Source organism: Passer montanus, unplaced genomic scaffold, assembly GCF_014805655.1.
Source record: "Passer montanus isolate IOZ18808 unplaced genomic scaffold, ASM1480565v1 scaffold11, whole genome shotgun sequence".
Taxonomy (NCBI): Eukaryota; Metazoa; Chordata; class Aves; order Passeriformes; family Passeridae; genus Passer; species Passer montanus.
Window position 1 is genome coordinate 15744965 of NW_024357613.1, and position 15250 is coordinate 15760214.

At 36.6% G+C, this 15250-nt stretch overlaps 1 protein-coding gene across 1 annotated transcript in view; it reads left to right on the plus strand.

The window, feature by feature from the left end:
* Window positions 1-7483: 7483 nt before the first annotated feature.
* Window positions 7484-15250, plus strand: part of IMPG1 (interphotoreceptor matrix proteoglycan 1) — a 54729-nt gene continuing 46962 nt past the window's right edge. The window contains exon 1 of the mRNA XM_039728549.1: window positions 7484-7550. Coding sequence (XP_039584483.1) covers window positions 7484-7550 — 67 coding nt within the window. The remainder of the gene's footprint in view (window positions 7551-15250) is intronic.

Genomic DNA, 15250 nt, shown 5'->3' on the forward strand with positions numbered 1-15250 from the left:
GAGATAGCTAATAAACACAACAATCCTTCACTATACTCTTAGCTTTCAAAATAATATACCACAGTGGGCTGGAAAGCAACTTCAGGCTGACACACAGAGGAGATGAGAAAACTGCAGAAAGAAACAGAATGAAATTAGGAGATGGAATGAAATAGGAAGGTCAGAAAGCAGAGAAAGCAGATGGCAACGTGGGGAAAAGAGACCAGACGAGAAGCCAGATGGTGACCAGGGGAAAGAATCAAAAAATGGTACTTGGACAAATAATTGGTTGGGAAATGTGATTTTTAAAATTGATACAAAATATCAATCAAAGACTAAGAATTTAGGGTTTATTCTGGACTGAAAGGGAAAGAAAATGGGATTTGTGTACAACAGATTTTCTTCTCAGCTCCTCCCTTCCTGCCAACCATATGCCCCATCAGGGCATCTCAGGATGCAGGTTTTTCACTGGAACTAACTTAACCACAACTGATCCTATATTGCAAAAATATTTTTAAACTCCCATCCTATTACTTTGATCAATCCTTGCATTCATTCCTGGGTCATCTCTAATTGAGAATTTGTATGTACAATGTTTTTTGAAATTTTGAAGCCTATTCTCGGAATTGCAGAAAGAATGATGATAATAAAAATCTGAACAGGTTATTAACACCATTTCTAATACACAAAATTTTGCCTCATCACAGAATTCAGTTCCATAAATGAATGAATTCTGTATTTTTTTTTTCCTATTCAGACTAAACTTTTCCTTCTTTGAAGTGTATTTCAGCTTCCTAGACTCCTAATTGTACATGGAATAATTTTTCCTGCTCTGTGTGTATTATACTCTGAAATCTTTGTGTATGAATATATTTGCCACATCAAAGAATCCCTTTGAAAATACTCTTTGGAGCTGAATGTGTCTTACAGAGGCCCTGCAGTGATCTGAAAAGTGTCACAGAATGAGAGTGTCATGGATGGCTGAGTGAGCAAGGGGCCTGTGCTGATCACACTGTCCAGCCCCCAGAAGACCAGGGTCAGCTAGAACAATCTTCTCAGCTCTTTTGCAAAGAATGTTGACTTTACAGCCTCTCTGGAGACCACTGTCCCAGTGTTCAATCATTCTTCTAATAAAAAAGTCTGTTCAAATATAATTTTTTTTTTTAATATTTCAGTTTGTACCCATTGCCGCATGTCCTTTTGCTTGGCAACACTGAGGATCTGGTTCTGCCTCTTTACTCCCTCTTGTAGGGTATTTTTAAATGTTGTTAAGATTCCCCCCTGAGTCATCTCTTCTGAAAGCTAAACAATCCCAGCTGTATTCAGCATGCAGAGTAATACATGTATAATACATTTGGCCTTGTACACTGAAACTGCAAACACTCCCAGACATACAAATCTGCAAGAAGGGGAAAAAAAACCCTGAAAGTGAGAGGTAACTGACATCTTCATAGAAAAACAAGGTCACAACCTTATTAAATTATACATAACAACTTCTCAAGCTGCTTAATAAAAGTGAAGAGGCAATTCTGAAGTATGAGAACAACTTCACAATAACTACTTTTGGAAACAATAAAAATACACTAATCCTCACATAAAATAGCCAAAAAATATTCAAAAATTTTCTGTTTGAAAGGGACACCAACTAAAAACTCATCAAATTGATATTTCCCTTAAAGTTTTTCAATATGAAGCAACTGAGCAATAAAACCAAGAACTATAGCATGGTTTTAAAGAGAGAAAATGTTTCCAAATCCTTATTTTGCATCACCTACTTTTCCAAAAATGCATCTACAAATGGAGATAGAGCCCTGTTCAGAAATAATGGAAAATTATTATTACTATTATTATTATTGTTGTTGTTGTTGTTGTTATTTTTATTCTTATTATATTAATAATAAGAATAATTCACTTAACAGTGCAAGATAAGGAAACATGGGATATAAGGAACAAAGCATGATATGAGTAATGGCAGTGTCACACTGTGGTAATGTTATAATCTTATCATAGATAAACCATAAGGGACTTTATTGATGTTAAGAACAACATCAAAATTAATTTTGTGAGAATCCATGGAGGGAAGCAGCAGCAGCAGTACTGGGAAAACCAGCTTCTGCACATACACAGAATCCATTATGTAAACAGTGACAAGCATGATACTGCTGGACACATACAGATAGGATTCCATCAAAAGCATAAAATAATCTTGTCAGACGAGAGGTCAATACTTGTACACTTGACAGACAACCTGCTTCCCACAGCAACTCTGTCAGAAGAGGTTTTTCACAGCATTTCTCTGAGTTCAAACACAGTAGATTACTAAAAGCAACTGAAGCAAAAACTCCAACCATATACATAATAGTAGTGTTTAAATTATTTTAAAATTCCCAAACCTTGCCTAATTAAAGGCAATCTCCACCCTATTTCCTACTTTCCTATATTTTGTTTTAAAATATTGGAATTAAATTTTTATATTTACTTCTGCTGGACTATGAATTATGACAGCCACTAACTTTGCTAATGACAGTTATCACCACACATATAGATCAGGAAGTTTCAGGTCAGGTCCTTAGGGGTCCTGCTGACTGTCACCTATCACCTAAAACAATAGCAACATCCATCCCCTCCTGAAAAAGAAGGGTAAGAAACTCTTAAGTAAAAAATATTTACTGTTTCCACAATAAAGATAAATTTCCATACATTTGCATACATTTTTATCTTTCTGGGTAGGTTTTTAATTTTAATAAAGCTTCAGTAGCACAGAGCCCTGGAGCACACACTAGGGTTTTTTGCAAGACCTTTCCAGAAACTTCTGCCTACTAGATCAGTCTTGTGCACAGGAAACAAAGTCATTTCATACTTCACTCCCACATGGTAAATGTAGAAAGCAAAACCCTGATGAACAAACGCAGATGCTGTGGATGCCAAACAATAGCTACAAACTGTGAAAGAAAAAAAGTGAACACTGCTAGGCCTAGCAAGAAAGAGGAACTATTATCTTCCCTCAAAGAGGGAAAAGCTAAGCTAGTGTAAAGATACAAGCACATGTGGTACTTTAGACATCTCCCTCCTTGCCTTCTCAACATCTCCTATTGCCATTAAAAGAAACTGAGCCACCAGCTTTCTTCTTCTGTCTAGAGAAAATACATGGCAAAAGATCCCATCTCTGCAGGCTTTCTTCACATAGTCTTGGATACCTTCATTTTTTTAAAGCTGATAACTACAATGCTCAGCTTAATTTGCTACCCTGCTGAGGACAGATTTGTGAACAGTACATCTACCAGTTACTCTATCAGCTAAATCTAGAAAGACCCTTTCCCAGCATCAAGAGAAAAGCAACGTGCCAAGCATAGGAAGAAACATGTTTCAGCTCCTTATGACTCCCTGTGATAGAAGCTTAGGGCAGCCCCATGAGTAACAGAAGGTTGTGTATTGGTATGCAAGCAGTGAATGATAATCTCTTTGGGCAGATGTACTATAGTCTTTATCTCCATTGACTGGAAGCTGGTGGTCAGCTTGCTGTTTTACTGCTTACCAGGAAAAAAAAGTAATTTTAGTTCCACTTGGATGTTAGAAAATACCCAAGTCATATCACTATCAACATGAGCATCATTTGTTTATCAGTGATGATCTTAAAGCAGGCTGAGGTATTTTCCTCATAATTATGCTGAATTGCTCAATTACTACTGTGCTTTTTTCATACCCTTATCTCCCTTGTCACACTAAACAGTATCTAAGTACATTAATCCTTTTAAGAGTGTACAGCCTAAAAAAGTTTCAAAAGAAAGCAGACGTAATGAGGTCAAGCAGTCCTGAGAGATATATTGACTGGTAACTTGTCATGTAAATGTAGGCACATGATACTTTTTCCTGTTCTAATTCATAAGGGGTTCTAGGACTTCACAAATGCGATAGCAACAGTTTAACAGCAAAGATTCTTGAAGGTCCCAGAGAAACTTGGAGATATTTTTCGATTGCAGAAGTAGTCTAGGGTTATGTCCATTGCTGCATTCATGCATCACGTGCTTCAATTTTGTGTTCAGAACAGAATTTCACCATGGCCTCTGCAACTGCAGAACAGCAGGTCATCAGGCTCCTTGTTTTGGGGGAGAGAAGTGTCACAGAAAATAGAAGAGTTTGCTTTCAGACTGAGCAGTAAGCTAGACTTTAATGGAAAGTTGGTCTGAGTTAGGGACTAGAGCTCAGTGCCTAAAGGTAGTCATGGATGAGATCAAACTCAGTTAATCTCCTATCTCATCTGTGTTTATGGCAAATAAATGGATAAAGAAATAACATAAAGAACAGGAAAGCAAAAGTGACCCAGTTCCCAGCTTGCCTTCGGTGCATTCGACTGACTTTGTAGAATCTAATTTTGTTGCAACTGGAAGAGCTTGTGTGTCCCATTCCCAGATGGTTTTACTGTTCGAAAATGTCTCAAATTCCTTGTCATTCTTAAAGTAAGACAAATTTTATAATGTTGTAATTAAATTGGAAATTATTTTGTCTCAGCAAACTGCCAAGACCAAAAATATAAAAACTCAGGAAAAAAAGTAGGGAATAGATGCCTGAAAATGAAATTGGGTACATTCCTCTTCTTTCTTCCATTTTACAAGGAAAACTGAGACACTTAATCATTTTCTCAACCTTTCTGTCATTTGTCTTTCAGGCCAAAGATTTCAAGGTTTGATAATATTTCCTTATAGGGAAACCCTTCCATTCTTCTGATAACTTTCACCACCATCTCATTGAAATTTCTAGTCTTACTAGGCAATATTGCTACTGCAGGACAAGGGTATGACACACCATTTCATTTTTTTTAGATTTTTCTTTCCATTTTATCTCTGCAGATCAGGAGGCTGAGAGACAAGGCTTGATTTGGCCAATTTAACAGCAGAGAAGGGACCAGAAGAATCTAGTTTTCTTCATTTTTGCAACCACAGGAAACAGCTTTAGTTGTATTTAAACAGCATATCAGTGATTATTCCATGTACGTGCAGCAATGCACTCAGATGACCAGTAACAAGTTGAATTTAACCCATTTGTAAGCACTTGTTCTGGGTGAATGGATATTTTGGCTTCCAGTTTTGCCCTTCCCATGTCTTGGTAGTATGTTTGTGATGCACTATTGAGTTTCAGTAGAATTTTTTTAATCACCTTTTAAACAATATATAATTATTGTTGACAGCAAACCAACTAGACGAAACACTTCTAGATTAATTAACAGTGACCTATAATTAAACCCTGCAGTACTTAGAGATGGAGTGGTCCCTAGATAATATTGCTTTAGTTTTAATGAATGTTTATCATTCTTGTTTCCTTCCCCTGTGGCAGTTATCAAGGTTAGTTACAAAATTTCTTAATTAAATGGAACTACATAGAAGGTACTGTCTTAGCAGAAAACAGCTTCAAATATTCATGATTTAAGCATAATCTCAAAGTCTGCAAACTCCTGCCCTACAAATTTTAATTATAGTTTGCCTATAGAGCTCAATCTTTTCTTAAGTCATATCTAGATGCTAAAAGCAGTGCCATATTTTAGGATTTTTCTTCTTCCTTTATCTCTGAAAGATAAGAATGTGTTATTAAATGTCTGCCTTCTCCAACATGTGAATGGCTCAAAAATACCCTTTCATATGAAAGCTTTGAGATGGGATTTCTGATTCCTGGCTCAGGCTTCACTATCCAGTTTCTAGAGTAATTAAGTAAATCTCTTTATTACACATTTTCAAAATGTAGTCTGACAAATTAGATTCCTAATGGAATTAAAGGATCACATTCCTACCAATTTCCATAAGGAGTTTGGTACCTAGAGGGCTCTGAGGAAATAATCTTCCTTTCACCAATTCCACATTCTCAGATGACACCAGAAATGGCACCCTGAGAAAAATTCCACTGCCCTGAGAAAAATTCTCTTTGCTTGCAATTGCTGTAGATTGAAAGCTGAACTAAAAATAAGGCAACATAGGGGGGGCGCTTCATCTTCAAAATATAAAACTGATATAAATGTTTGCTACAGATTACCTGGTTCACACAGGTAATACTTCTATTATTTCATTATATACAATGTGATTATTATACATAAAACATGTAAAGACAAATATTGGTACTGCTAAAGAATGATCCTTATATAATAATACATTTTTCTTCAGTAGAAATCCTAATCATCTCTGGTGTTGCTTTGCATTGTGCTGCTGGCAAGATATTCTAAACCAATAAAACAATGTTCATGAGAGTTTATACACTTAAAAAAAGCAAATCTTGTGTGGATCCAGCCCAGTCTGCACAGTAGCTGGTCTGAGTACTTAAAATCAGGCAATCTTGGTAAGGGAGGGAGGTTACCATTGTTTAAATCCTAAGTAAAAATAGAATACTGATTGGGTTCAAATGAAGGTTGTTCTTAAAGTAACTTGTGCTTACAGATTCTTGCTGTCAGTTGAGATACTTCTTATGTTAAAGCACTTGGACAAAAATATTTAAGGCTGAGAGACCACTAGAAATGCCTACCAGGTAGCATTTTCAGGTGTAATGCAACAGTAAAAAAGGTATTGAAAAATAAAAGGGTAAGTATGAAACAAGTACACTTGCCAATATGTAACTGGAATAGTTGTCTGTGAAACTGGAGAAGAGCTGTTTGAAAAGTGTATTCAGCTGCTGCCAATTCTTGGCCTAGTTAGAGCTGTGTGCCTGAAACAGCATTTCCCACCACTTTCTCTTTTCCTCCCACCATGCAACACTTTCCCTGCCCCAGTCACAGTTTGGCATCAGATTGTGCCAGCCCTGAACAGTGCTGCAATTTACTGCTGAGCCATCACTTCACCCCTGTCACAGACCATCATCATCACTGCTCCGACAGGAATATTGCAAGAGCAGCCCTGTGGTACAGGAGGATTGCAAGACATGGGCGGTGGAAGAGCTGAGCATTGAGTGTTCTTTCAAGAAAAAGCTATCTTAAGAAAGTTCTCTGGGGTTTATGGTCACTGGTTTGGACACAGCACCATTATCTCTCCCTGTGCTCACATGCCATACCTCCAGAATGCCCAAAGGATCAATGCTCAAGGCAATGGGAACTAGAAGAGACTTCCGTTGTTTATCGTGGTGTTGTTGAAGTCTCCTGGGGTTGACAGATGCCGCTCCAGAAGGTTAATAAGATGAAGAAAGCTCCTCCAGCTGGACCGTAAGAGGGATTATGTCTGAGCAGCAGATAAACAGATTATTCCAGAAACAGACACTGCTTTTTTTTAAAACTTCGTCACTCTTGTCTTACCCCTCCAGTTCCCCAGGCTAGAAGTGTGGGCGTCGGAGGGGTTCGCCCAGCTCTTGCACTCTGGCACCTGTTGCACTCTGCCCAGTTGCAATTCAATGCACTCCAAGGCTGGAGACACCTGAAAAATAAAGACTTTTGGGGATTTTAGTTCTCTAAGAAAACAGAATTCTTCTACTTGACCAAAATATTCTTGTTTCCTGCATGACTGGTCTTGAAAACTGTGAATGATCAATAGACAGCATGCATTTGAAAACTGGATTAATATTTTTGATCATTTGCCTTGCTCTCCAAGTTCAGGGAAGCAGAGGTAAGTCCATATATTAATATATAAGGTTTAGATGAATTTTACATTGCATGTGTTGAGAAAAAAATATTTGCAAGATCAAGGGCTTTCATATTACAGAATTTTTAGTTTAGAATGTGGTGTTTTGACAATACTACTAGAGACACTACGGTTACTGATACTGTTATAAAGCTGAAAAAGGAAATATTGGCAATATTCCTTATGTGTGTTTTTCAGGTTTTACAATATCTATAAGAGATGCAATCTAACTTAATTTTACCTGAACAGGTTCTGTTATGAAAAAAATATTTGTGAGAGAAATATATGGAAAGTTTAAAAAAGCTGAAAGATCATCTCAGTGTTGACATGGTTAAAGATGGCCTTTCATCACTGAAATAAAGAGAAAGTAGCAAAATATATCTGCATTTACTAGTGGAGACATTTATTCTGATTATTAAAAACAACTTCAAAATCTCCTAGATGGACAAATTCTGTAAGAATACACCATACTGGCAAATATACAAAAATGGTAATACCACTATAGATTAATGTAATAATAACTATAAAATTATTTTCAAGAAAACAGAAATAGAGGGAACTGTTCTCTACTTAGTACATCAGCTAGCTCTTGCTCTATTTAAAAACATTTAAAAGTCCACAGCATTTATAATTCTACTTCAACAACAAAAAACAAAATACAGTGATGTGATTTTCCCTGGTTACTCCCATATTCAAAAGATTTAGAGCTTTAGGGAATGAATTTAATTTTGGAGGAGATTTCTCATTAAATTTTCCATCTATGCTTTGATATTTGCATAATTGAATTAAAAGCTAACATTGCAACTGCTATGTGTGCTCAAGTCAATGACCTTCTATTTTTATGTCAGGCCTGTTAATTAAGTGCAAAGAATGTAAAATTATAAAAGATAAGGCTCCTCAACGTTATCTAAATATTTGTTAGGGAGACAGTATGAAATGTAGCCTGCTGTCAATAATAATTGGAAAATTTTATTTATTTGGGTTTTTTAAAGAAACTCCTCTTTTTCTTAAAGAAATACAGAAATACAGACCACAGTTCTTGTATCTCAGTTAAATTACGTAAGTCTTTTCTAGTGGACAATTAAAGAACTGAAAAATCCTTGAGAAAATATATAGTTAGCACTAGAATTATGTTTTGTGGCTCTTTAATTTTACTTTTAGATTCTATGCAAATAGTTTCATTTAATCACTAATGATATTTTGGAAATGTGGCAAAAAATGAAAGAATGATGATATTTCATGTCTGACAAGAAACCAAGTTTTATGAAGATGTGTTGTTTTTGCATTTAAGTTGGATATTCTGTGATGGAAAGAGACCGAATGAATTCCGGGCAATCTGCGCATGCTTGATGGCATCGTTGCAGCCCCTATTTATAAATACAGCTTAGAAAGCAGCAGTGGTAAAAGTGGCATCACATAGTTTCACCAACTGCAAATTGTGATTGTGTACTACAAAACACTTTCCATAAAAGACCAGCAAAATGATGGGGGACTATCTTGACAGTGAGGAATACTAAATAACTAGAACTATTCCTTGCCACCAGTTCTATAAAGTGCAGCTGGTATGCATAAATGTATAATAATAACTTTAGTTTTACATTTAGTCATGCCATACATAATATTTTTAAACTATTTGATTTCAAATGTATGCACACAGGTCTCAAAACACTTAATGATTGTGTTAAGAAACTTCTTTTTCAGAGCAGAGATGATTCCAGAACTATTATTTTATGACTTAACAGTAGGGTCAGATACTTAAAGAAAATATTTTTTAAAAGTATATAGGCTCTCCCAGTAGTCTGAACATTTGTATTAATTACTCATTAGGGTTCCTAACATGGGTATTTTGAGACCTTTCCAGTCATTCAAATTAGCAGTACATATAAACTGTGACAAATGAGGAAATAAGAGACTAAGACATAAAACAGCCCCATCTTAAAAAAAAAAAATAGACATAATTTCTAAATATTTAAAGGGTTAGTCACTTGATTTTTTTTTTCCTTGTGAAAAACTAAAATTCAAATTATTTTCTCACATTTATATTTAACAAAAGGCAGATTAACAAATATGGAGCCTGCTTACTAAAGTTTTTTGGTCCTTCCTCCCTGTCCCTATTAAAAGACCCATAGAGTCCTTCTCCCATCCATTTGGAGGCTCTCCTGGAGCACCTCCAATTCCACAGTAAACAAACAGGAAACTGTAGAGACCAAAATAAGAGTTACAGTACTTAACTTTGGCCATAATTTTACCACTGTCCTGACAAAAATTTTCTCTACCAATCGAAAGGGAAAGTGAGAGGGATTAAAACTTTTTGACAGTGAAAAGTCTGTGCACACAATCTGAATAGTAAACTACTGAACAGCCAGATTAAATACCAAAATGCAGAGGAGCTCTGAACTCTCAAAACTATGCCTTGATGCTGGGTACATCCTAGCACTTGATACTGAGCATGTAGGGGCCTAGAGCATGTTCAAGGCTGTTTTGTGATATTTTTTATTCATCAAGCAAATATCTGCTATTTACTCAGCCATTCCTTAGGACACAAAGGCTTTGTGTGTGCTCTATGAAATCATTTTAATTCATTCTGACTCACCCTTCCTGCTAGGCCGTTCTAATTCTACAATAAATGTTTCAGATCTTCATTACTGTAATTGCCCTCAAAAAATTTAAAAGAAAAAGGTTTAAGAAAATTTGTGCCAAAGGAAAAGGAAAATCAAGGAATATAAAGCTTCAAACAAGGAAAGAAAACAAGATATATCTGCTTTTTGCACTAGGATCGTCTTCTACTGTCATCCATAAAATAAGAATTACCATTCTAAAATTGGCTTTCCTGGTTGGGCTTATAAACTTATGAAATGTAAGACTTTCCCATTTTTCTCTCCTTTCTCAAACAAATGTAACACTGGACTATATATGGGATTTGATCTTTTCTGTTTTCTGGCTAAAAGCCAAACTTTAATATAAATACTGGACCATTGTCACTGAATCCTAAAGATCAGTTCCAGGAATAGTCACACCTGTGCCATAGGGTTTAGTGAACTGCATGTGAATGAACAGCAAGATATGGGGGATTTTTCTCAGAAAACATGCGTGGACAAAAAGATCAATATTAATGATCAAAGGATTTCTCCTTCTACAGGACATTAAGTAACAGGCTACAATAAAATAACTGGGAGTCTTAACCTACTCGAAATCCAGATTGTTCATGTTCATATCTCAGCTAATTTTGGAGTCTTTGTGGTTTAAGCAGTGCGCTAAGTGACATGGCCAACACCCATCACTTAGCAAACATAGTTTTCTTTGCAGAAGACAGTTTTTCTTCCCCAAAGGAAAATTCTATTGCATTCTATTGCATTTTGATGCTTTGAAATATTTTAAATATGTTTTTATTCTTTTTTTACCTCTGTCCAACCTAGTCCCTTTGGGATTAAAATTACTCTTCTGATCATTCTCTGTCACATAATTCTTCCATGTTATTCAGAAAGTAGGTGCAGTATCTTGTACACTCCATGAGATTTGTACTTTGTAAGCCCAACTGTGTTTCAATTTCTTCCCCTTCAGAATGTGTGATATTGGATAACACAGTTCTTAAAAACAAAGAAATATCTATCTGCTTTCTTATACGTGTTTGTTATTCAGCATTTAGTCACTGTCAGCTGCTATTTACTAGACAGAGACTTCAGAACAGTAACCTGCCTGAAAAACATGAGATTAACAATCAGCTGGGAGTACCCTGACACCTGCCACAGTGTAGGTGTGTTTACATACCCTTACATAATTGTAGCATGCCTTATCACTGTAGGCAAGCACAGCACCAGTTTCACCTGCACCTGCTCTGACAGAGTAACACTATCATCCTAGTTTCACAAAAGCATGAGGGCCTGAGATGTGACACACAAACTGAAGTCCTGGCTCGTAAGAGGTATTGCAGTCATAAAGCAGGACAGCAGCTGAGGCTGCTGGGCTGATTCTCAGAGCATCTGCCTGGTTACACAGCATCTGCAAGTCAGTAGGACCCAGGCCCACAGATAACTAATTGTACTTAGGCAACCATGCTTGTCTTTCTATTTGGCTTCTAAAGTTCTGCTTCAGTGCAGAGCCAAAATTACCTTCTTCCTGGACACCCAAATGTTCCAATACCTCCCTCAGACTTTACCCAACTTTATATTGACAATCTTGGTACCCCTGTTACCTGAAATACTGGTTTTGGTGGATGTGTTGCAGGTATACCTTTCATACATATGACTCAGCACAGATCATGGAACCCCATCTGTTTCAGGCAGGAAATGGCAATGTACTCCTCTTTAATTTTGTGATTTCATGGTGATGGCACAAAATGAAGACATTTCTATTCAAGTTCTTCTCCATTTCTCCTTCCCCCTCAAAACTAAATTAATAAGTCATGTTACATAGATCAAGAATTGGATTAGGTGTCCTCCAAACCAAACTTTGTCTATGCAGCTTGATACATAACTAAGTTAAGTAAGGTTAAGTGCAGTCATGCTCTGTCAAAATGAGGTGGAGTTAATTAGCCAGAGACTGTAGATTGTACTGCAGAATGAGTGACCCCAAACTGTGAGGAAGATTGACCAGTTCCAATTCAACAAGCTGAAGAAAAAGATTACACTGGGGCTTCTGCCATCTTTTCATGCACCAGACTTCCTAATTGTTATCATATGTGAATACAGTTACCTCAATAAACCCATTCTGCACTGCAACTCTTTGACTCATACCATCAAAGCTGTTGAAATGTTGACATATGTGACAAAGCATCACTGGAACTTGAACTTATGCTGTCTCATTGACTTTCTTAGAGAAGGCTGTACCTCTTGAGAATAATTAATCAGAGAATTAAGAGCAGAGGTGCACAGCTGAGTGTTTTATCACTGCCAATTGGATGCATCCCTCCAAGAACTACTCAAACATTTAAGGCATTTTCTTGCATCCTTTGATGTGTCCATATCAATTAATAAAACAGCCTCTCAAGTCAAATGCTTCTAAGGTGGCCAAAGAAATCTAAATAGATACATGTTTCATACATGAGCATTAAAACCAGTCATTCTTCAATGCAGTTTCTAGTCCAGGTTCTGGACTTTAAGCAGACTCGTAAGATTCACAGTCTGGCAATAAAAGCATAGATGGCCTTTGATATTTTTTATAAATTCCAGCAGCAGAAGTGAGCACAGTTGATGAATAAAAGTTTTCACCTTTCTGTCTGAAAGAGAATGTAAAAATTTCTGCCCTTATAAGACCTATTACATCTATGAAAACATGAGTTTCTTACTATGTTTTTTTCTGATTGCAAGACAATGTGTCAAAATCATATGTTGACTCAAAGATTTCAGCATGTTCAGTATTTCTGGTGTGTACAGACAGCATTTATTATGAATGTGGCTTCATCATTTGTATATGACAACTATATTCACAAAAGCAGGAAAATCTTACCAGTCACATGCTATGCTTTCTATTCTCATCTATAATAGGTAGATAATTTGCTGCTATTATTCTCCCATGAATTGTATAATTAGTATATTTCAAAGAAGTTACTAAATTATCTGTTCTAGAGAGAGAGACACACACAAAACTGTTTGTCTGTTATAAGGCCATAAATTTCATAAAAATTGTTCCAAATTCTTTGTTTCTTCCTGAAGTTTGTTTTCAATTGTATATCTCCACATGGCATAGAAAACCACACAGATATGTATGAGCACAGGAGAAGGGAAACAACTGAAGAATTCTGATACCTATTTTAGCTTCCCAGTGTTAGTGACTTTCAGAAATTAAATTCTCCACACTTACTGAAATCCAAGAACACATTAGCTGATGACAGCCATGATCTTTGGTACCAAAATATAAATCCATGTTAATTTGAAGGGTTCTGAAAAAGAACTGTTACCTAATGCCTTCTAGCTTTGAACATAAAACCATTAAAACAAAAACATTTGGAGTTTTTATTGATTTGAACATTTACTAATGGCATTGTTTATATCATATATTTCAGAATAATGTATCACATTCTTCTTCAGATTTATTTCCATACATGTTCTGAGGTGTAGATTGTTTCATTATAACCAAACATTTCATATTTTTAACATAAGGATTACAATAGGAATGTATAACAAAGATTCATGGGAGACTTACCTTATTAGAGCACTATGTTAACAGTACCAAATTCTTCACCTTTCACAGACATTTAAAGAAGAATTATCATGTGTTTCTGACAAGAAGCAGGATGCATTAAAACCCACCATTTTCCTGGATTCTTGAGAAGTAAACTCCTTGATGTAGATCTAATTTTAAAAATTAACATAGCCTTTAAAAGGTTGAAAATTATAGAACTTACCTTTTAAGCAGAAGCCTGGGACTCATCTCCTGTGTCATAGACAGCTTGAGCGCAACTTCTGAATAAGTGAAGGTGATGTTTTGTCGTGCTGAAACCAAGAAAGAGATACAGGGATCAGGCATATTTTGCCTTTTGTATAAAGTCTCCACTGCACAAGCAGAGCCTGGCACCTCCCTGACATGTAAAGGTGATGCTGAGTCTTGCATAATACAAGATATTAGTAGGTACAGGAAGGGTTCTACAGTGCTGAGTGTGTAGCCATCATCTTTGTGGTTCTTGTACAGGAAATTCACAAGTGAATTTTAGCCAGCTAGACACAGGATCTTCCAAACTGGAGGCCTGGACCTCTCCCCTGTAGATGCAGAATTGCCAAATTAGTGATCCAGCCTCATTCCACAGGGAATGCTACTGTTTAGTCACACTTAAGAATGGAATTTACAAAGCCAGAGTACCAAACAGGAATTACAAAGCTTGTCATTTTCTATATTCATTTTGAGAAATTATAATTACTTACTTTTAATATATATGTCTTAGCCCACTTTCCTTTTTTGGAAATGTTGGCATTCTCAGCCACAATTCCTCTTCTACTGACAAGCATCAGTGTCAGCAGCTTATCTTTCAGCAAAACTCCCCCAGAGTAGTGTACACTGCCTTTTTACTCATTAGTTCACTGGCAAAGCACACCGAACCTGAAGAAGTGAGATCCACAGTGAGTTCTCCCCTGTGCCTCAGCTGCACTCATTACAGACCAGATAAGCCCCACCAGGATGCAGCAATCATCATGTCTGAGTCCGTCAGGAATTCCTTTCAAAGTTCTCTCCCTGTGTGCATTAAAAACAGTCCAATAACACATTGGACGTGAAGATAAGTTCAAGCAAGCCATATAACTTTGGGTTTAAGGGCACTGTGCTCTCAGACAAGAGCAGATTAAATATTAGTATTAATTTCTCTAGTATGGAATTCCATACCCTAAACTTGTCAAAACAGTGAGTCTTTATAGTTGTAAAACACGCTTGGAAATGCAAGGCAAACACAGTCAAAGTAGCAGTATCTGACAAAGCACTGGCATAGCAGCCCTGAACATCAGCAAGAGTGAAACCTCCACTTTCACATCTGCATGGGAGGATAGTGATTGCTGCACAAAGGGTGCAGGCAGCATTTGTGGATAAAGCCCTGCCATATTTTAATCTGTCCCTGCTCATCTAAGCCCCTTCAAATCCATTTGGACTCTTCCCATGCAACAGACCTGAGGAAAAAAGCCATGGAGAAAAAACGATTTTAAAAGGAGTATGGGGAGAGAACGTGTCATGGGCACCCTGTCTGTCACTGACAAATGCCATTG